Raw genomic sequence first — 24,089 nt, forward strand, 5'->3', positions numbered from 1 at the left:
ATGGAATTCCCCTTGCCCTACCTTGACATGGCCAGTTTCCGCTTGGAGACCACTGGGGGATTTATCTGAGGCTCTTCTTTCACCTTTGTATCATCCATCACTTCTTCTTTAGGGAAATACTTCTCTTCTTTTACACACACTTCATCCATTATTTCCTCCTTTTTTACGTTCTGATCAAGAAACATCTCCTCCCGTTTAATCTCCAAGCTATCTTTCTTCTCTTCCTTCACTTCTAGCCAGTTCATCACTTCTTCCTTCACCTTCACGTTCTCTTCCTTTAGCTCTGGTTCTTCCACCTTCTCTTCTTTTACCATCAAACTACTATCCATCTCCTGCTTCACCTCCAACGTGCCTGGTTTTTCCTCTTTCACCTCAGGCCCATCCTCCACCTCCTGCTTTACCCACTGGTCATTCCGCATACCTTCTTCCATTTCTGACCAGTCCACTACTTCTTGCTTCACAACTGCTAGGTCCACTCGCATCTCCTCTGCCCTTGGTCCATTTCCTTCTTCCCCTTCCCCTGTCTTCCCCATTCCGGTCAGCCCATTCCCCGCCTCTCCACCGCCGGCCTCCTCGGTCCCTACTGTGCCCCTGACTCTCTCTCCACCTGACTCTAGACTTAGCCGCGCCCCTTCAGCTCCACTCTGGAGACCTTCTCCCGACGTCTCTTCATTTTCAGCAGCAAAATCCATCAGCTCAAGATCCTTGACCTCCGCTGCCACTCTGTCCTTCAATATGGCTGGTCCACGCCAATAGGAATGAATTTCTGGCCAGAACACCGACAGCGGCCCACGTGTGGATCAGAGAAGTAGCAAGCGGAAAACGCCGGCCCGGCGCGTCTCTCCAAACAGTCGTAAAGCAACGCTTCCGCGCACTGCCGCTTCACGACTCGTGGAGCTCTTTACGGCTCTGCTGCAGTCCGGCACAGACCCTCCGGGATCCGCGTGAGGCCACGCCCACTGTCATCCCGCCTTCGGGGCGGGGTTTCGCCAAACCCTTCCCTTGGGGAGGCCGCGCCCTATGCACGTGGCCACACGCTTCCGCTTAAAAAGAGCAGAGGCTCTCTGCGCCGGGGTGGGGAGAAGCGGGATCTTCACAGCTTTGTAATGGGAAGACCCACCCTAATCTGTTCTGAACTTGCATGAAAATGGAAGAAACACCTGTTATTACGCCTCTCCACGCTTCAGTTTCTTCAGCAGTACTCCAGAGACGATGGTATTACAAATCTTTTAGTTTATTTTGATGATTAAGTGTAATCATGCATGGAAATAAGCTAGCAGTGATGAAACTCAACATATGGTCGCTATTATTACTGGGAATCCTGATAGGTTTCAGGTAGGAAAGAGGGCATTAACTTTAATTCTTTCACTTCTTTGTCAGTAACAGCCGGCATCAGCCAGTTCCCCATTTACAGCATCTTACAGGATTCTCTCTAGGTGAATATATATATATATATCAAACACACACATATTTAAAGACTGGACCAAAAATCCAACCCCCAGGACTAGAACATCTTAAAAAAAAAACCAACACAGAAAACAAAAACTATCCTGTCATCCGTTTCAGTTACTTTTGAAAATTAATATTACATACTGGGCATTAGGCATTTTCACCTAATCTTTACATGATGTCTGTGAGATTCATATTTTTCTCTCTGCATTAGGAGACTTCAAAGAAATGGATTTTTAGCTGTGGGCTGCTTTGTGCCAATCCCTCAAACCCTGTTACGGTTTGCAGGGCATTTAACTGTTATCACTCATTGACATGTTCATCAGGGAATGGGAATTTTGAATGGGTGAGCAGAATGAGGAAATTTTGAAACCTTAGTTGGGGCTCCACTGATACTGTAGCACTGGCAGTTGCATTGAAGTAAGTTGGGAAAGTTTCATAAAATTTTCTTATGGGTTAAGAGGAAGAGGCTTCCAAAGGAGTCATATGGACAGTGTTTTTTCGGTATACTTAGAGGTGCCAGCTACCCATGGAGTCAAAAAGAGCCTGACTGGTAACCCTGTTACCGACCAGGGTTCTTGGACTCCTTAATTAATAGAAATTGATAAGAGGCCAGATAAGAAAATCAGGTAAGACTTTATTGGGACTAGTGCTGCAGCACAAGGGAGCGAAAACAAATAACAGGTGCCTTTGTTGGCTCTTGGGGTGGGGTGGGGGGCAGGAGGGAGCTGGTTCCTTTACATGCGGTGAGGATAGGGGTGGGTCTAGGGGTCCGCCTGAGGGGTTAGGTGGTCTGCCTATCTCCTTGGTGGTGCTGTGTGCAGTACCCTGCTTTTGCTGCAGACTCCTGAGAAGTGGCAGTTGGGTTTTTGGTCTTTTTGTATCTTGTTGTTTTTAATTTGCCCCACCTGCACATGCACACAGTTATTTTTAGTCCCTTATAGTTTCTTTGTATTCTGTTACTCTTTCTCCAGGTGCAGGCACTGCAGCAAAGGGTCCCAGGTCCCAGCCTGTCTCAGATTTGCAGGCCAGATTACATGTTTATACTAGGAATAGGGGCTAAATGACAGAAAGAATCCATGTGGCCTTGCTAAAGACAACATTTGGGGGATGAGAACAAGAGGAAGTGTTTACTCTCAAGAGAGTAACGGATGTCCATTTAAGATCACAGAGAAAGTTGTGAAACTACAAATCAGACACCAGAAGCAAAAACGCTTTGGAGTATTTTGGATATTTGTCGTTTTCCTACATTTGTTCTTGTAATCTGTGTGTTTTTTTCACAGTCACTGGAGGGAATATCGTTAAACCAGTAAGGATTCTTGAGAGTATCACAGCTAGTCGCTTAACTAAGTTAAATAATCAACACTTTAGGACTGTAGTTTTGATGGAGGTATCAGAGGCTGTGGTGATGTTGTTAAATGGCAGTTTTGAAGGAAAAGGGGAACTTGAGTGGTCCTGCCGGAGAGAACTTTGGGTTGTTGGAGTATAGAGCAAGGGTATTGCCTGCAGGGACAGACATGGCAGGGACGGGGGAATGAAGTTGTTTGTGGGCCTATCATTGAATTCCTATCCAGCTCCTCAAACCCCTTTCCCTCCCTTTTCTACCTCAATGGAGTACAGGGACAAGCCCAGCTCCTGCAGTATAGGATTGAACCTTCATGCTATCCTCTATCATCTCTGTCTCCCAGCCCTGCACCAGGCATCCATGGTGCAGCTCTCCTCCTCACTTTGGGAGCTGGCCCTTTGCCGAAATCATAGTTGAGTTCAATTTAACAGCTAGAAAGCTGGGGATACTTTCTAGGAAAGCATCTAAGCTAAGACTGAAATACCGTGAGAGAGTGTATATTATGGATGGTGAAAACCATTTTGGTGGCTCAGCAGGCAGTGTGTAATCAGCTGTCTGGTTGACTATAGGGTAAATATTAGGAGGGCCTTTCCTGACCACTCAGTGGACAAGTAAGAAAGTGAAGACCCAGAGAAATAAAATGATTTGCTCAAGATTACGTGGCTATTAGTGGCAGTACTCTAACAGAAAATTAATGATCTGGTCAAAGCCTTTGTTCGCACCTGAGCCTGGTTAAAAGAAAGGCTGGAAAGTGGAAGTGCAGCTGGGTCCACACAAGAGGCAGGAACCAGAAAGCTTGGAAGCCTGAATTTTATCTTGTGGGCATGTGTTGTGACGGGTTGCATGTTGGGTTACTGAGAAACAGACGCTGATAGGAGTTATTAGGGTTCAATGCCTGTGAAAGGAAGGAGGAGGAAGCAGGATTGGTCAGAGAGAGAACTTAAGATGTGATGCAGGTCTGACAAATCCTTGGCCAACTTGCCGGGTCGCTCTGGAGAAAGCGTTTTCTTTCGAGTGTCCTGCATCAGGCAGAACTGCTCCGTGCTTTATATCTGACCCCGCTCAGTCACCAGATGCAGACTGCCCCAGAAAGGACGTGATCTTGGGCAGTAGGCTTCTCTGCAGCTGGAGCTGACAGCTGGAGGCTGATGACTGCACTTCTTGTGGCTGGGTATCAAGTTCTTTGAAGGGGGATCTGGGTGGCACCTCTCCATGGCTACCACAGTGTGAATGTGTATTTGCCTTGGTGGCCACAGGGCCTTTTGTCACTGAATCCACTTCGTTCTTCTTTCTTTGAAGGCCAGGTGTATCTCTTTCCCATGTACCTTGTTAAAAAATACAGCCACTCCACAACCCCCAGGTTTATATATCCTCCGTGCGTGTAGTCGTGGAGACTCACTATTGTCCAATTCCAAATGTCTGGGGAAGAGTCTGATTGGATCAGCAAAGTAAGGGGGGTAGGATCTCTTAGTGTAAACATGATTGTGGAGTTGTCAGGGAAGACCAGTTTGATCTGGGCAGTGTTCTTAGATGACAATGGGAAAAGTACTGGGTTTAAGTAACTCCAAGCTACATGCTACTAGCTACTAGTAGCCACTAGTTGTGTGACCACGCCACGTCTAATTTGGTTTCTTCATCTGTAAAATGGAGATAGTTATAGCTATTTAACAGAGCTGTTTTGAGAAATGAGAAAATGTATGTGAGCTTTTAAACAGTAAAGCATTTTATAATTATAAGTATTATTTTCCTCATTCTACTAGTAATTTTGAAAGGTTCACTGATGACAGCTTACTTGTTCTCTCTTTCAGACTGTGGAGGACAAAGCTGAGATAATCACATTCCCCAGTTCTCGGCACATTCTCAGCATGTGCGACAACCCTTTCTTTAATGTTTTTGTCATTTGTACATCTCCACTCTCATTACCCTCCCCCTCACTCTCATGCATTTGATATGGTTCCTTACGTAAACACGTCTTTGTGAAATACATAGGGTTGTTTTATTGTGTGCTATTTGTAACAGCTTCCTTGAGGTATAATTCACGTAAAAATACACCTATTAAAAAGATACACCTATTATAAACTTACAATTCAGTAACTTTAAATTTATGTAGTTGTGCAACCATCACAACAGTCCAGTTTTAGAACATTTCCATCTTCGCCCCAAATTCCATTGTTTCCATTTGCAGTCAGTCTCTGTTCCCAGGCAACCATTGATCTGTTTTCTATCTCTATATATTTGCCTTTCTTGGAAGTGTCATATGAAATCATACAATATGTGGTCTTTTGAGTTTGGCTTCTTTCATTTAGCGTAAAGTTTTTGAAGCTTACCCATGCTGTAGCATGTATTGGTAGTTTGTTCCCTTTTTATTTCTGCATAATATTCCATTGTATAGATATATCACATTTTGTTCATTCCTTTACTAACTGATGGACATTTGGATTGCTTCCAGGTTTGGTATTATGAATAATTCTGCCTCCACATTCACATATAAGTCTTTGTGTATACATATATTTTCATTTCCCTTGAGTAGATAGGTACCTGGGAGTGGTATTTCTGGGCCATGTAGAAAGTTTATGTTTAATTTTTTAAGAAATAGTCAAACTGTTTCCCAAAATAGCTATTCCATTTTACATTCCCGCTGGCAAAGTATTAGGGTTCCAGTTTCTCTACATTTCTTGCCCAAATTTGGTATGGTCAGTCTTTTTGATTATGGGTATATAGTGGTATCTGATTGTGAATTTAATTTGCATTTTCTTAATGACTAGTAATGATGTTGAGTATCTTTTCATGTGCTTACTGGTCATTCGTATGTGAAATGTTTATTAGTGAAATGTTTATTCAAATCTTTTGCCTATTTTTTCTTATGTTACCTTTTACTTTTTAAGTTTAAAAATTTTAAAAATTTAATACAATTTTAAAAGGTTATTTTCCATTTAGTTATTACACAGTATTGGCTGTATTCCCTGTGTTGGTACGATACATCCTTGAGCCTGCCTTACAACAAATAGTTTGTACCTTGCACTCCCCCACTCTTATATTGCCCCTCCTGCCCCCCCACAATTGGTTACCAGTAGCTTTTTCTCTATATCTGTGAGTCTTCTTTTGTGTTATGAGTAGCGGCGGGGTGAGCGCACAGCTATTAGCACGCGACCGTTAATGCTTGGCGGTTAGAGGTCCCACTCTGCCAACAGTCAGCATGCAGTGTTCCTCGGGGCAGAGAGTGCCGTGAGAGGCGGATCTCGGCCTTCTCTCCGGGGCCGTGCAGGCCCCCTGGCCTTGGGCCGGCGGGTGAGCTGGGGAGCCGGGGACAGGCTGAGGGCTGTGTCCTGCAGGGCCCCAGAGCCCTCACCACAGCCACCCACTGGCCGGACCCAGGCCTTGAAGCAGCAGCGACCCTCTCCCCCATCCCCACCTCTGTGACCTAACGGTGGCAGCCGTGTCCATGGGTCACAGTCCGGGAAATCCGGCACCCATTTGGGTGGCCTGAGGAGCCTGAGGGCCAGTTGAGTCCTGGGCACCTTGCTTCCTCACTGGTGATTGCTGGGCAGGGTCTGGGACTTGGCCCTGAGGGTGCCACCGACTGAGATCTGCCTCCTCAGCTGGGTCTGGGCACTGGTGGGAGGACCCGGACTGGGTACTGGACGAAGGCTCCTGGGCAGGGTAACCAGCCCGCGAAGGGACCCCTTCCTCTTAGACAGGGCTTGGACCTCGGAGGTCAAAAGTTGAACCTTGAGTCCTTGCCCTCTCTTGTCAGAACAGAGAATAACCTTTGTTTCGGTGGAAGTTTACAGGAACATCGTGACCTATGACCTGACCTCAAAAACAAAGGATCTGACACCAAGAAGTTTGCAACAACTAACCACGCCCCTCCCTCACCTTTCCTATAAAAGGCTTTGCTAGAAGCTTTTGGGGAGTTTGGGGTTTTTAGGGCCTGAGCCACCCGTCTCCTTGCATGGCCCTGCAGTAAACCTTTCTCTGCTCCAGGCTCCAACATTTTGATATTGTTTGGCTTCACTGTGTGTTGGGCACATGGACTTGCATTGAGTAACAGTTATATTCACTAGTTTGTTGTATTTTTATAGATTCCACATATAAGTGATATAATACATTATCTGTCTGACTTATTTCACTTAGCATAATGCCCTCCAAGTTCATCCATGTTCCTGCAAATGGCAAAATTTCGTTCTTTTTTTATGGCTAAGTAGTATTCCATTGTAAAGACATACCACCTCGTCTTTATCTATTCATCTGTTAATGGACCCTTAGGTTGCTTCCATATCTTGGCAATTGTAAATAATGCTGCTATGAACACTGGGGTGCGTGTGTCCTTTCAAATTAGCGTTTTTGTTTTCTTCAGGTATATACCCAGGAGTGGAATTGCTGGGTCATATGGTAGTTCTATTTTTAGTATTTTGAGAAACCTCCATACTGTTTTCCACAGTGACTGCGTGAATTCCTATTCCCACCAACAGTGTACATAGTTTTGTTTGTTTTTTGTTGTTTTTTTTGAATTGCTCAGTTTTCATTGAATGAATTCAGAATTGGGAGACTTTTTCCAAGAAATATGTGAAACTTATGCCTAAAATTCAAGGCTTTTTAGAGCCTTAGAGTTATGGTTTTTCTTTTCTCATTCTCAATGAGTCCCTCTCTCTCTCTCTCTCTCTCTTTTTCTGTCTCTCTGGTTCTGGATTTTTTACATACTCATTTATGCATAAAGTTTTGAGCCAGGAGAAGGTAAAAAACATTGTGGAATTCTTGGAGGTCCTTAGAATGCTATGGGTTGCTAGAGTTCAAAGTAGTTTTCTCTACTGTAATGGACAAAGTGAGACTAATTCTTTTGGCTTATCAGGAGGGTATGCATGGATTAAATGTGATCATAGTATAGTAAAACTGTTTATTTTAAGATTCATCTAAATGAATATTACCCTTCTAAGTAGTCAACTAGGGATTGCATATACTTATTTTTCTTGATGCTGTTGTTTAAAAATAGGTTTTATAACTTTTTTCTTAGATTTATCTTCTGGAATAGTTTGAATCAAGATAAAGCTTGTTTCACATATTGTTTTTGATATTTTAAAAACATTTTTATTTTATATTCGAGTAGAGTTGATTTACAATGTTGTGTCAGTTTTAGGTGTACCGCAAAATGATTCAATTATACATATAATATATGTATAATTCTCTTTTTCAGATTCTTTTCCCATATACATTATTACAGAATATTGAGTAGAGTTCCCTGTGCTATACAGTAGGTCCTTGTTCAGTATCTATTTCATATATAGTAGTGTGTATATGTTAATCCCAAACTCCTAATTTATCCCTCCCCCCACCTTTCCCCTTTGGTAAACATAAGTTTGTTTTCTCTGTCTGTGAGTTTGCTTCCGTTGTGTAATTAAGTTATTTTGTATCTTTTTTTTAAGATTCTACATATAAGTGATATTATATGATATATATCTTTCTCTGTCTGACTTACTTACATCACTTAGTATCATAATCTCTAGGTCCATCCATATTGCTGCAAATGGCATTATTTCATTCTTTTTTATGGCTGAGTAATATTCCATTGTATATATGTACCACATCTTCTTTATGTATTCCTCTGTCAATGGACACTCAGGTTGCTTCCATGTCTTGGCTATTGTAAATAGTGCTGCAATGAATATTGGGGTGCATATGTTTTTTTCGAAGCATGATTTTCTCCAGATATATGTCCAGAAGTGGGATTGCTGGATCGTATGGCAACTCTATTTTTAGTTTTTTAAGGAACCTCCATACTGTTCTCCATAGTGGCTCTACCAATTTACATTTCCACCAACAGTGTAGGAGGGTTTCCTTTTCTCCACACCCTGTCCAGCTTTTATTTCTTGTAGACTTTTTGATGATGGCCATTCTGACTGGTGTGAAGTGATACCTCATTGTAGTTTTGATTTGCATTTCTCTAATAATTAGTGATGTTGAGCATCTTTTCATGTGCTTTTTGGCCATCTGTATGTCTTCTTTGGGCAAATATCAATTTAGATCTTTCACCCATTTTTTGATTGGGTTTTTTTGTTTTTTTGATATTGGGCTGCATGAGCTATTTGTATATTTTGGAGATTAATCTGTTGTCAGTTGCTTCATTTGTAAATATTTTATCCCATTCCATGGGTTGTCTTTTTGTTCTGTTTATGATTTCCATTGCTGTGCAAAAGCTTTTAAGTTTAATTAGGTCCCACTGGTTTATTTTTGTTTTTATTTTCATTACTCTAGGAGGTGAATCCAAAAAGATATTGCTGCGATTTATGTCAAAGAGTGTTCTGCCTATGTTTTCCTCTAAGAGATTTATAGTATCTGGCCTTACATTTAGGTCTTTAATCCATGTTGAGTTTATTTTTGTGTATGGTGTTAAAGAATGTTCTAATTTCTTTCTTTTACATGTAGCTGTCCAGTTTTCCCAGTACGACTTATTGAAGAGACTGTCTTTTCTCCATTGTATAGTCTTGCCTCCTTTGTTGTAGATTAATTGACCATAGGTGCATGGGTTTATTTCTGGGCTTTCTATCCTGTTCCTTTGATCTATAAGTTTGTTTTTGTGCCAGTACCATACTGTCTTGATTACTGTAGCTTTATAGTATAGTCTGAAGTCAGGGAACCTTATTCCTACAGCTCCATTTTTCTTTCTCAAGATTGCTTTGGCTCTTTGGGGTCTTTTGTGTTTCCATACAAATTTTAAGATATTTTCTTTTAGATCTGCAAAAAATGCCATTGGTAATTTGATAGGGATTGCATTGAATCTGTAGATTGCCTTGGGTAGTATAGTCATTTTGACAATATGAATTCTTCCAATTCAGGATCATGATCTTTCTATCTGTTTGTGTAATCTTCGATTTCTTTCATCAGTATCTGAGTACAGGCCTTTTGCTTCCTTAGGTAGGTTTATTCCTAGTTACTTTATTCTTTTTGATGTGATGGTATAAGGGATTGTTTCCTTAATTTCTCTTTCTGATCTTTTGTTGTTAGTTATAGAAATGTAACAGATTTCTGTGTATTAATTTTGTATCCTGCAACTTTACCAAATTCATTGATTAGCTCTAGTGGTTTTCTGGTGACATCTTTAGGATTTTCTATGTGTAGTATCATGTCATCTACAAACAGTGACAGTTTTACTTGTTTTCCAATTTGGATTCCCTTTATTTCTTTTTCTTCTATGATTGCCATAGTTAGGACTTCCAAAACCACGTTGAATAAAAGTGGCGAGAGTGGTATCCTTGTCTTGCTCCTGATCTGAGAGGAAATGCTTTCATTTTTTCACCATTGAGTATGTTAGCTGTAGGTTTGTCATATATGGCCTTTATTATGTTGTTGGTATGTTCCCTCTGTGCCCACTTTTTGGAGAGTTTTTATCATAAATGGGTGTTGAATTTTGTCAAAAGCTTTTTCTGCATCTATTGAGATGATCATATGGTTTTTATTTTTCAGTTTGTTGATGTGGTGTGTCATACTGTTTGATGTGCAGGTGTTGAAAAATCCTTGAATGCCTGGGATAAATCCCACTTGATCATGGTGTATGATTGTTTTAATGTATTGTTGGATTCAGTTTTCTAGTATTTTGTTGAGGATTTTTGTGTTGTGTTCATCAGTGATATTAGCCTGTAATTTTGTGTGTGTGTTTGGTATCTTTGTCTGGTGTTGGTATCAGGATGATGGTGGTCTCATAGAATGAGTTTGGAGTGTTCCTTCCTCTGCAATTTTTGGGAATATTTTTAGAAGGATATGTTAATTCTTCTCTAAAAGTTTGATAGAATTCGCCTGTGAAGCCATCTGGTCCTGGACTTTTGTTTGTTGGAAATTTTCAAATCATAGTTTCAATTTCAGTATTTGTGATTGGTCTGTTCAAATTTTCTATTTTTTCCTGTTTCAGTCTTGGGAGATTGTACCTTTCTAAGAATTTGTCCTTCTAGGTTGTCCATTTTATTGGCATGTAGTTGCTTGTAGTAGTCTCTTATGATCCTCTGTATTTCTGTGGTGCCTGTTGTAACTTCTCTTTTTTCATTTCTAATTTTATTGATTTGAGACCTCTCCCTTTTTTTCCTTGGTGAGTCTGGCTAAAGGTTTAAGAATTTTGTTTATCTTTTCAAAAGAACCAGCTTTTAGTTTCTTTGATCTTTTCTATTGTTTTCTTCATCTCTGTTTCATTTATTTTTGCTCTGATCTTTATGATTTCTTTCCTTCTACTAACTTTGGAATTTTTGTTCTTTTTTTCTCTAGTTCCTTTAGGTGTAAGGTTAGGTTGTTTACTTGAGATTTTTCTTGTTTCCTGAGGTAAGATTGTATTGCTATAAACATCCCTCTTAGAACTGCTTTTGCTGCGTCCCATAGGTTTTGGATCATTGTATTTTCATTTTCATTGGTCTCTAGATACTTTTTGATTTCCTCTTTGATATCTTCAGTGTTCCATTGGTTCTTTAGCAGCATATTGTTTAGCCTCCACGTGTTTGTGTTTTTTATGGTCGTTTCTTTGTAGTTGATTTCTAATCTTACAGCGTTGTGGTCGGAAAAGATGCTTGATAAGATTTCAGTTTTCTTAAATTTACTGAAACTTGTTTTATGACCAAGCATGTGATCTATCCCGGAGAATGTTTCATCTGCACTTGAAAAGAGTGTGTGCTCTGCTGCCTTTGCATGGAATGCTGTATAAGTATTAATTTAGTCCATCTCGTTTAATGTGTCACTTAAGGCCTGTGTTTCCTTATTGATTTTCTGTCTGGATCATTTGACCATTGATATAAGTGGGGTGTTGAAGTCCCCAACTATTATTGTGTTACTGTCGATTTCTCCTTTTATGGCTGTTAGCATTTGCCTTATATATTGAGGTGTTCCTATGTTGGGTGCATATATATTTACAATTATTACATTTTCTTCTTGAATCGATCCCTTGATCATTATGTAGTGTTCATCTTTGTTTCTTATAACAGTCTTTATTTTAGAGTCTATTTTGTCTGATATGAGTATTGCTACCCCAGCTTTCTTTTGATTTCCATTTGCATAGAATACCTTTTTTCATCCCCTCACTTTGAGTTTGTGTGTGTCCCTCGATCTGAAGTGGGTCTCTTGTAGACAGCATATATATGGGTCTTGTTTTTGTATCCATTTAGCCAGTGTGTCTTTTGGTTGGAGTGTTTAATCCATTTATATTTCAGGTAATTACCAATATGTATGTTCTTATTGCCATTTTGTTAATTGTTTTGGATTTGTTTTTGTAGATCTTTTTCTTCCCTTCCTCTTTTGTTCTCTTCTCTTCTTCTTTGGTGACTCTCTTTAGTGTTGTGTTTGGATTCCTATTTCTTTTTTGTGTGTATATCTATTGTAGATTTTTGGTTTTTGGTTACCGTGAGGTTTTGATATAGCAGTCCATATATATACAAGATTGTTGTAAAGTTGCTGGTCTCTTAATTTTCAAATGCATCCCTAGTATCCTGCATTTGTACTTTCCTCTTCTCATGATTGCTCGTTTTGATATCATACTTGTTTGTGGATGATTTCTTACCTTTACTGTATATTTGCTTTTATTAGTGAGCTTTCCCATTTGTAAATTTCTTGTTTCTAGTTGTGGCCTTTTCTTTTCTGCCTAGAGAAGTTCCTTTAACATTTGTTGTAAAGATGGTTTGGTGGTGCTGAATTCTCTTAGCTTTTGCTTGTCTGTAAAGGTTTTGATTTCTCTGTCGAATCTGAATGAGAGCCTTGCTGGGTAGAGTATTCTTAGTTGTAAGTTTTTCCCTTTTTTCACTTTAAGTATATCATGCCACTCCCTTCTGGCCTGCAGAGTTTCTGCAGAAAAATCAGCTGATAACATTATGGGGACTCCCTTGTATGTTATTTGTCGCTTTTCTCTTGTTGCTTTTAATATTTTCTCTGTTTTTCTTGTCTATTTGATTAATATATCTCTCGGTGTCTTCCTCCTTGGGTTTATCCTGTATGGGACTTCCTGTGCTTCCTGGACTTGGGTGACTGTTTCCTTTCCCATGTTAGGGAATTTTTCAGCTATTATCTCTTCAAATATTTTCTCAGGCTCTTTCTCTCTCTCTTCTCTTTCTGAGACCCCTATAATGCGAATGTTGGTGCATTTAATGTTGTCCCAGAGGTCTCTTAAACTATCCTCATTTGTTTTCATTCTTTTTTCTTTATTCTCTTCTGCAGCAGTGATTTCCACCATTCTGTCTTCCAGGTCATTTATACATTCTTCTGCCTCAGTTATTTTGCTATTGATTCCTTCTAGTGTATTTTTTATTTCAGTTATTGTACTGTTCAACTCTGTTTGTTTATTCTTTAAATCTTCTAGGTCTTTGGTAAACATTTCTTATATCTTGGTCTGTGCCTCCATTCTTTTTCAGAGATTTGGATCATCTTTACTGTCATTACTGTGAATTCTTTTTCTGGTAGGTTGCCTATCTCCCCTTCACTTAGTTGTATTTGTGGGGTTTTGTCTTGTTCCCACATCTGGAGCATATTCCTCTGACATCTCATTTTGTCTAACTTTCTGTGTTTGTAGTCTCCATTCTGCAGGCTGCAGGATTCTGCTTCCTCTTGTTTCTGGTGTCTGCCCCGTCATGGGTGAGGCTGGTCTAGAGGCTTGAGCAAGCTGACTGGTAGGAGGGACTGGTACCTGCCCACTGGTGGGTGGAGCTGGGTCTTATCTCTCTGGTGGGGAGGGCTGTGTCAAGGGTTGTGTTTAGAGGTGGCTGTAGGCTCAGGAAGACTTTAGGCACCCTGTCTGCTGATGAGTGGAACTGTGTTCCTGCCCTGTTGGTGGTTTGGCCTGAGGCATCCCAGCACTGGAGCCTATGGGCTGTTGGGTGGGGCCAGGTCTCGGTGTCAAAATGGCAGCCTCCAGGAGAGCTCACACCTATGAATAATCCCTGGTACCTTCGTCACCAGTGTCCCTGTGCCCACAGTGAACCACAGCTGCCCCCCTGCCTCTCCAGGAGACCCTCTGATACCAGCAGGTAGGTCTGACCCAAGCTCCTATGAAGTTACTGCTTTTTCACTGTGTCCTGGTGCACATGAGACCTTGATGCGTGCCTTCTAAGGGTGGAGTTTCTGTTTCCCCTAGTCCTGTGGAGTTCCTGCAATCAAGCCCCGCTGGCCTTTAAAGCCAAATGCTCTGGGGGCTTCTCCTCCCGATGCCTGACCCTCAGACAGGGGAGCCTGATGTGGAGCTCAGAACTCTCATTCCTGTGGGAGAACCTCTGCGATATAATTATTTTCCAGTGTTGGGGTCGCTTACCTGGCAGGTTTGGGATTTGATTGTATCATGAATGTGCCCCTCCTACCATCTCGTTGTGGCTTCTTCTCTGTCTTTGGATGTAGAATATCTTTTTTGGTAGGTTCCTGTCTTTTTTGTCAGTGGTTGTTCAGCAGTTAGTTGTGATTTTGGTGTTTTCGTGAGAGGAGGTGAACTCAAGTCCTTCTGCTCAGCCATCTTGTCTCACCATTTATCTATTTCTGTTCTTTTTGATGATATCCATTCTGACAGGTATGAGATGATACGTCTCATTGTGGTTTTGATTTGCATTTCCCTGATGATTAGTGATGTTGAGCATCTTTTCATGTGTTTGTTGGCCATCTGCATTTTCTCTTTGGAAAAATGTCTGTTCAGTTCTTTTGCCCATTTTTTTGTTGTTTGTTTCTCATTTTTTAAAAAATTTTATTTTATTGAAGTATAGTTAATTTACAACGTTGTGTTAGTTTCAGGTGTACAGCAAAGTGATTCAGTTATACATAAAATTCAAATACTGTTTTTCAGCTTCTTTTTCATTATAGGTTATTACAAGATACTGAGTATCTTGTACTGAGTATAGTACTGAGTATAGTTTCCTGTGCTATACAGTAGTATTTCTTATTTATTTTATGTGTAGTACTGTGTATATGTTAATTCTAAACTCCTAATTTATCTCTTCCCCTACTTGCTACCCCCTTTGGTAACCATAAGTTTGTTTTCTATGGCTGTGAGTCTGTTTTGTAAATAAGTTAATTTGTATCTTTTTTTAGATTCCGCACATTAGTGATATCATATGATATTTGTCTCTCTCTGTGTGACTTACTTCACTTAATATGATAATTTCTAGGTCCATCCATGTTATTGCAAATGGCATTATTTCATTCTTTCTTATGGCTGAGTAATATTCCATTGTATATATGTACCACATCTTCCTTATGCATTCCTCTGTTGATGGACATTCAGGTTGCTTCTATGTCTTGGCTATTGTAAATACAGTAAGTCCCCTACATGTGAACAAGTTCCATTCCAAGAGTACCTACGTAAGTCCTGTTTGTTCGTAAGTCCAACAAAGTTAGCCTAGGTACCCAACTAACATGATCGGCTCTATAGTATTGTACTGTAATAGGTTTATAATAGTTTTCACACAAATAATACATAAAAAGACCCCAAAAATAAAGAAAACATTTTTAACCTTACAGTACAGTACCTTGAAAAGTACAGTAGTACAGTACAACAGCTGGCATACAGGGGCTGGCATCAAGTGAACAGGCAAGAAGAGTTACTGACTAGAGGAGGTAGAGGAGGTGGGAGATGGTAGAGCTGAAGGATCATCAGCAATAGGAGACGGAGGGAAAGCTGCATTTTCACTCACAGGCACAGGTTCTGGTTCCTTGCTAGATTCAATTCTATCTACCCTCTTGAAAAAACAATCCAGTGATGTCTGGGTAGTAGCTCTTATTTTCTTGTCATAGATGACACAGTAGCACTGGATTGTATTCTGAATGGCTGCTGCAACCTTCGTGTACCGTTCTACGTTTGGGCCCTGTGCCTCAAAAACTAATAGTGCCTCCTCAGATAAAGAAAATCCTGTTGCCATTTCCTGCATTGTGAATGTCTTCAGTTCTTCAGTTACTTCTTCTTCCTCTTGTCTCTCTTCATCATTTTTCTGGACCTCCAATTCCTGGTGCTTCTTAGCAGTACCAGCTACACCACTGCTGCTTTTATGCTTGCTTCTGGACATCCTGGGCTTGAAATAAAGATACTGTACTACTGTATCCTATACAGTACTGTACAGTAAAGTGCACAAAAGCACAACCACTTGTAGAGGATGCACGCACGTGATGATGTATGCCAGACACTTGAACTAACTTATGTAAGTTAGTTCACGATTGGACATGTGAACACACATTTGCATCTTTGATGGCCATTCTGACTGGTGTGAGGTGATACGTTACTGTAGTTTTGATTTTCATTTCTCTAATAATTAGTGGTGTTGAGCATCTTTTCATGTGCCTATTAGCCATCTGTATGTCTCTTTGGAGAAATGTCTATTTAGGTCTTCTACCCATTGTTTGATTTTTTTTTTTTTTTATATTGAGCTGTATGAGCTGTTTGTATATTTTGGAGATTGATTCTTTGTCAGTCATATCTTGAGAAAGAAGAACAGAGCTTGAGGAATCATGCTTCCTGACTTCAGACTATACTATGAACCTACAGTAATCAAACTACTATGGTACTGGCATAAAAACAGACACATAGATCAATGGAACAGGATAGAGAACCCAAAAATAAACCCATGCACCTATGGTCAATTAATCTACAATGAAGGAGGCAAGACTATACAATGGAGAAAAGACAGTCTCTTCAATAAATGGTACTGGGGAAACTGGACAGCTACATGTAAAAGAAAGAAATCAGAACATTCTCTAACACCATACACAAAAATAAACTCAAAATGGATTAAAGACCTAAACGTAAGGCCAGGTACTATAAAACTCCTAGAGAAAAACATAGGCAGAACATTCTTGACATAAATTGCAGCAATATTTTTTTGGATCTGTCTCCTAAAGTAAAGGAAATAAAAGCTAAAATAAACAAATGGGACCTAGTTAAAATTAAAAGCTTTTGCACAGAAAAGGAAACCACTGACAAAATGAAAAGACAATCTTTTGCCTATTTTTGTTATTTGTCTTTTTTATTATCAAATTATAGTAGTTCTTCATATATTATGGATAAAAGTCTTTGTTATATAGTTTCCAAGGTGTTCCCCAATGGTCTCCAGCTTCTATCATTCATACCAATGTGTAGAACCTTTCCAAATTGTCCCAGGATGGGTCTGTGTTACCAGTAGTGTGCAGCAGAAGTAATACGTTGCTCCTGAGGTTAGGTTTGAAAAAAGGCTGTGGTTTCTGTCTCAGGCAATTGCTCTCTTACTCTCTTTCCTAGATCACTCACTCTGGGAGAGATAAGCTGCCATGTTGTGAGTAGCCCTACAGGGAGGCCCATGTGTCAGGGAACTGAAGTCTCTGACCGTCATGGGCTGAATTACATTCTTCCCAAATTCAAATGTTGAAGCCCTAACCCCTAGTACCTCAAAATGCGGCTGTTTGGAGATAGGGCCTTTAAAGAGGTGATTAAATTAAAATGAGGCCATTCAGGTGGGCCCTAATCCAATTCTTTTAAGAAGAGGAAATTTAGACACAAAAGGAGACATCAAGGATGTGTGCACCCAGAGAAAAGCCATGCGAAGACACAGCAAGAAGGTCATCTACAACCCAAAGAGGCCTCAGAAGGAACAAAACCTGCTGACACCGTGATCTTGGACTTCTAGCCTCCAGAACTTTTGGAAAATAAGTTTGTGTTATTTAAGCCACTCCATTTGTGCTATTTTGTTATAGCAGCCCTATCAAACTAATACACTGGGTAACAAACAGCAAGGAACTGAAGCTTGAGAACAGCCATGTGAGTGAGTTTGGAAGCACGTTCTCTAGTCCTAATCGAGTCTTGACATGACTGCAGCTCTGACAGCTGCACTCAGATTCCTCAGATTCAAAAATTGTGTGAGATAATAAATATTTGTTGTTTTAAACTACTAACTTTTGGGCCAATTGCTACACAGCAGTAGATAATTAATGACAAGTCCTTGTATGGTTTGCAAATATTTTCCCCTAGACTTATTTTTAATTTTCCTAATTGTGTCTTTTAAAGAGCAAAAGTTTTATATTTCAGTGAAGTTCAATTTATTTTTAAAATGAATTGTGCTTTTTGTGTCACACTAGTAAATTTTTGCCTAGACCAAAGTCCCAAAGATTTTTTTCCTATATTTTCTAGAAGCTTTATAGTTGTGGTTCATACATTTAGGTCTATGATCCATTTTGAGTTGTTCTTTAACATATACTACAAAGTAATGGTTTGAGTTCTTTTTTGCATATGGATATCTTATTGTTCTAGCATCATTTGTTAAAATTATTATTCTTCCCTTTTGAATTGCCTTGACATTTTGTAAAAAAATCAAGTAACCATAAATGTAAGAATTTATTTCTGGAATTTCTATCCTATTTCATTGAGCTATAGGTCTATCTTTGTACCAATACCACACTCTCTTGATTATCATTACTTTATATTAAGTTCTAAAATCAGATAATTAAGTCCTTCTAATTTTGCAAAAATATGTTAGCTATTCTAGGTCGTTTGCATATCCATATAAATTTTAGGATCAGTTTACCAGTTTCTACAAAAGATCTTGCTAGGATTTTGACAAGGATTGTATAGAATTGATAGATTTATTGGTAGGAAACAGGCACCTTAACGGTAGTGTGTTTTACAGTCCATGAAAATGTAAAGTCACTCATTTACTTAGATTGTCTTTAATTTCACTTAACAATGCTTTGTAGTTTTCATTGTAAAAGTTTTTTTGCATGTCGTGCTATATATATTCCTAAGTATTTTATTCTTTTTGAAGTGATTTTGAAAGGGATTATTTAATTTTTGAATTTTTCATTGCTAGCTTATAGAAATACAATTGATTTTTCTATATGTTGATTTTGTATCCTGCAACCTTTCTAAATTCATTTATTTTATTACACATTATATATTATATATATATATATATATATATATATATATGTCTGATTCAGTTAGCTAGTATTTTGTTCCTACGTTTTTATGAATGTTAATGAAGGATATTAGCTCTCTTTTCTTATAATGTTGTCAGGTTTTATTAGGGTTCTCTCCATATCCTTTAACTTTTATGTTTCCCATCTCTTCATTGCTTCTAGATACATTCTGGGAGAGATCCCTAACTAATTTCTGCCTTACTAATTTGTTATCTGATGGTGTCCAGTCTGTCAGCCAACCCATCCACTGAGTTCATTTCAATCACCGTATTTTTCATAACCTGTATCTCCAGCTTATTATTGCTTCATATTGCTAATATTCTCCCTTATCTCTTTGGTGGCATTTCTTTTACTCACTTAAAATTTCTCAATTTTTTTGGGTCCATTAATTCTACTCCTCTAGCAGAAATTGTCTAGTTTTCTAAAAAAATTTCTTTTGTGAGTTGTACTCCTCAGATGCTGTAATATTTTCCTCTGTGATCTGTTATTCCCTTGGGAGTGTCAGCAACTTCAGCTGTAATTCATACTTGAAAGGGAGGATCAAAAGCCTGAGACTAGGATTGTGATTCTTTTTCTGGTGATTTTTTTTTTTTCTTGAGAGGGTTTGCTAAAGGGGAGCATGGATGAACCTCAGGGTGAAAAGCCTCTTGTGTTACAATCTGAGTTCTGCTAGTTCCATTTTGCCCTTCCAGGAAGAGAACATGCCTGTAGGTTATCTCCCAGTTCCCCTGCATTTGCCATCCCTTTTCCAAGAGCTACTGTATCCTCTGCTACTTCCTAGACCCCAGGGTGGAAGGAAGTAAAGGAGAGAACTGTTCCAAGCCAACCTGTACACATAGTTATCAGCTCCCCCATGTTACTCTGCCTCCTTGGACAGGTGCTGGGCTGGACCTGCTGTTTTCATGTCCACATCGAGTTGGCGTGGGCTGTGATCCACCCAGGGTAATGTGGTTAGAAGAAGGCACAATCAGGGAGCCCATCTCTCCATTCTACTCCTTATCTCCATCAGTGTTCATCTATGACCCCAGGCTTTCCTTTTCCCACCACAATGGTACCCAACTCCCTTTCATCTCCCAGGGGTTTGTCAGTGTTTCTGAGTTAGTCTCTAAGATCCATCATCATCCTCTCACTTACACAACATCTTCAGGATTAGACTTGGGAACTCCAGGAGGCAGTGGTATTGTTAGTTTGCTGTCTTTTCAGGAACTGAATTCTACAGATTGAACTTTTAAGAAGCAGTGATGGCAATGAATTTCTGAAATTACTTCAAGTGTATCTCAAATTCTCAAACATCTTTCCTACTGGGCTTCTCATGACATTGCTCACATTTTCCGAGGGTGCAAGATATTTCATTATATTCACAAAGGTTTTGTTATATTCCCAACTTTGAGGCAATGCAGTAATTCCCATATGCTGGTCCATGGACTGTTACATCACCATCACTTGGTGTACTTGATCAGAACCAGATTTCTGGGTCTCTTCCTAGAGACCAATCAAAATGGAGAGAGCTTAATAAAAATGGGGAGAGCTATTGGGAAATCTTTTTAACAAATGTCTTTGTGTATACTTCTGATGTATAATCAGGTTTGGAAACCACTTGGGGAAGGCATTACAACTGCACTGTCCAGTATGGTACCACTGGCCACAGTGGCTGTTAAGCACTTGATATGTGGTGATCCAAATAGAGATGTACTGTAAATGTAAAATACTTACACTGGATTACAAAGATTAGTACAAAATTTAATAACATTTTTATATTGAGTACATGTTGAAATAGTATTTTAGTTACAGTGCGTTATGTAGAACACATTACTAAATTTTTCACCTGTTTCATTTTAGTTTTTAAAATGTAGGTACTGTAAAATTTTAAATTACGTATGTGACTCGTTAAATTTCCATTGGACAATGCTACACTAGAAGATATTATTAAAATTTAAATTCTAATTAAATGGGCCTAACATAATGTGAATAACCAAGAATTAGCTAAGCATGTTAGTTAACTTATTAATTTGTTAATGCAGTCAATAAATATTTGTTTCTTCAATTCACTTTCCAAACTGCTGCCTGAGCATCTTTGCAAATCACACGTCTGATCATGTCAGTCAACTCCTTAAAATCCTTCAATGCCTAATGTTGCTCTAAGGACAAAAGAACTAAATCCTTGTTATGGCCTTGCAAAGATCCCTCATATTCTGGCCCATTTCTTCTCCTCAGACTCGTCTCTAATTACTCATCCTCTAGATGGCCAGTAAGCACTGCTTTCCTAGGGGAGCCTTCCTTAGCCACTCCTCCTCCCTCCTGCTCCAGCCTAGGTAGGGATTTGTGTGTGTGTGTGTGTGTGTGTGTGTGTGTGTGTGTGTCTTTCAGAGCACTTATTTCAAATTGTAATGATATATTCATAAATATTATCATTTGATTAACATCAGTTTCTCTCCCAGATAGTGAGCTCATTGAGCACAGGGACCTTGCCATTTTGCTCATTTTGAATTGCCAACTTGGGTCACAGTGTCTGGTTCACAACACACAAGAAGACATGAAGACATGAAGGACTTGAGCACCTATTTGTGTCATGCGCTGTGCTATTCTGTGTGATTATAAACATTAAAATCTATACTCTGCCTTCAGGGAAGTCATAGTTAAGGGAGACAAACATGTGAAGAGCAGTAACAACATAGTGAAGCAAGTGTAGAAGATAGAATGTGATCTAAAGAGGAAGCAGCATGCATTCCTTTGTGGGGAAATTAGGAAAGCCTTCCCGAGGAGCTAACTTGAAGAATGAGTAGGAGTTGGCCAGGAGGTCAAGGTGGGAAAGCTTTCCAGACAGAGGAATGAAAGCGTAGTATGTTCAGGAAACAGCGGATTAGTTAGGTATGACTGGAGTATAATGACTCTGATGAGAAAGGAGGGAGAGAAGGTTGACAGGTAGTCAGAGGCCAGGTCATCAAGGCCTAATAGGCTTTGCAGAGCAGCTTGCATGTCTTCATCCCATGGGTAATCAGGAACCAGATTCATTTCCTGAGCTTGCATGCAGAGGTTGGGACACAGAAGTAAGTGGTCAGGGAAGAAACCACTGGTTGATTCTGGGTATGATTATTCTTCAGCAGGGGAGCATGACATACTGTGATTTGGATGGAGTTATTATTACAACACAAGTAACTGTTCCCAAAGAATTGGCTGGATCTGTTATTGGCAAAAGCATGATTAGGATCAAATAAATAAATCATGATTCAGGAGGTTCAATCATAATTGATGAGCCTTTAGAAGGATCCAACAATTAGGTCATTGCTATTAGATGAATCCAGGACCTAATACAGAAGGCATACTGTTTGCTGCAAAGAAGTACGTGGAATAGATTCCTAAAACGATTTTAGAAAAAAATTTTCTGAAAAAACATTATAAAAATTTTTATTTTTATCTTTTGAATACCTGAAGTCTGAAAGCAGCAATTTTTACTAGCTAGACTAATAGTTATGAAACCAAGCTAAACAAATTCTGATTGTTTTAATTTCTCACCTCCAACTATTAAACCAAAACTTGTTTGTGTTTACTAACTAAGTTTTGTACAAAGTTTTTAAGTTTTTCATTGTAGGAAGGTTTGAAAGAAAAATGCATTGTATTTTTCTGTGGTATATTGAATTATGTAGGAAATACTAAGAAACAAAAATTATTTTAACTGAATATTTTGTATAGCATCTTGGCATTTGTATTGGTTATTAAATGGCTTAACCTCTTACAAATCAAAAACGTCCATGAGAAAAACTGAATGTAATATCAATAAAGTTAAAGTAAAGTTTTCCTTTTTTAATGAAATACTCCTTTTAATGCAAATATTTATAGTAATATTTTGAAAAAATTCACACCAATTACATGACAGCAAATTGAAATAGAAAAAAATGGAACTATTTTCTGGGGTTTTTTAATTAATGCAAACTATTTACAAAATAATAATGGAACATACATGGAGGAAATAAGTTATCCTGGTTACAGAGGAGGGTCAGTGAAATCATAGGGAGCTAGGTTAGAATTGTGTCTCTGCAACTTTTTTGCCATTTGACCTTGGGCAAAATCTCAGTTCTTCCTATGTCAGTTTGTCTAGGATTAAATGCATTAAAGCATTTAGTACAGTTCCTCACATAAAGAAAATACCTAACATATGTAAGTAAATCATTAATATAATGATTATTATTAATTGTTTTTCTTAGTTTTCTGTTCCCTTCATTTTTAAAAAAAATTGTATTGAAGTATAGTTGATTTACAATTTGGTGTTAATTTCTGCTGTACAGCAAAGTGACTCAGTCATATATATGAGTATGAATATGAATATATATACTCATATATATATAGAATATGAAAAAGATACATATACTCAGATATATATATATTTTTTTCCATTATGGTTTGTCACAGGATTTTTTTTTTAAAGGGATGAGTTTATTATCCACTTTTTAAAATAATTAATTAAATAATTTATTTATTTTTGGCTGTGTTGGGTCTTCGTTTCTATGTGAGGGCTTTCTCTAGTTGCGGCAAGCGGGGGCCACTCTTCATCGTGGTGCGGGGGCCACTCTTCATCGCGGTGCGCGGGCCTCTCACTATCGCGGCCTCTCTTGTTGCGGAGCACGGGCTCCAGATGCGCAGGCTCAGTAGTTGTGGCTCACGGGCCTAATTGCTCTGCGGCATGTGGGATCTTCCCAGACCATGGCTCGAACCCGTGTCCCCTGCATTGGCAGGCAGATTCTCAACCACTGCGCCACCAGGGAAGCCCCTGTCACAGGATATTGACTATAGTTACCTGTGCTATACAGTAGGACCTTACTGTTTATCCATTCTATATATAATAGTTTGTATCTGCTAATCCCAAACTCCCAATCCTTCCCTCCCGCACCCCTTGGCAACCACAAGTCTGTTCTCTATATCTGTGAGTCTGTTTTTGTTTCGTAGATATGTTCATTTGTGTTGTATTTTATATTCCACATATAAGTGCTATCATATGGTATTTGTCTTTCTCTTTCTGACTTACTTTACTTTGTATGATAATCTCGTTGCATCCATGTTGCTGCAAATGGCATTGTTTTGTTCTTTTTTATGGCTGAGTAATATTCCATTGTGTATACATACCGCCTCTTCTTTATCCATTCATCTGTCAATATACATTTAGGTTGTTTCCATGTCTTGGCTATTGTGAATAGTGCTGCTATGAGCATAGGGCTGCATGTATCTCTTTGAATTATGGTTTTTTTCTGGGTATATGCTGAGGAGTGAGATTGCTGGATCATATGGCAACTCTAGTTTTAGTTTTTTGAGGAATTCCCGTACAGTTTTCCATAGTGGCTGCACCAATTTACATTCCCACCAGCAGTGTAAGAAGGTTCCCTTTTCTCCACACCCTCTCCAGCATTTGTTATTCGTAGACTTTTTAATG

General features: G+C 39.2%; 1 protein-coding gene and 1 long non-coding RNA gene across 2 annotated transcripts in view; one reads left to right on the top strand and one right to left on the bottom strand.

The window, feature by feature from the left end:
- Positions 1 to 899, bottom strand: part of ZNHIT6 (zinc finger HIT-type containing 6) — a 58,144-nt gene extending 57,245 nt beyond the window's left edge. Inside the window, exon 1 of the mRNA XM_036868702.1 lies at positions 22 to 899. Coding sequence (XP_036724597.1) covers positions 22 to 692 — 671 coding nt within the window. The 5' untranslated portion in view covers positions 693 to 899. The remainder of the gene's footprint in view (positions 1 to 21) is intronic.
- Positions 900 to 1,055: 156 nt separating this feature from the next.
- LOC118881567 overlaps positions 1,056 to 24,089 on the top strand; it is a 60,319-nt gene continuing 37,285 nt past the window's right edge. The window contains exon 1 of the long non-coding RNA XR_005016568.1: positions 1,056 to 1,215. This is a non-coding gene — a long non-coding RNA (uncharacterized LOC118881567). The remainder of the gene's footprint in view (positions 1,216 to 24,089) is intronic.

Source organism: Balaenoptera musculus, chromosome 1, assembly GCF_009873245.2.
Source record: "Balaenoptera musculus isolate JJ_BM4_2016_0621 chromosome 1, mBalMus1.pri.v3, whole genome shotgun sequence".
Lineage (NCBI taxonomy): Eukaryota > Metazoa > Chordata > Mammalia > Artiodactyla > Balaenopteridae > Balaenoptera > Balaenoptera musculus.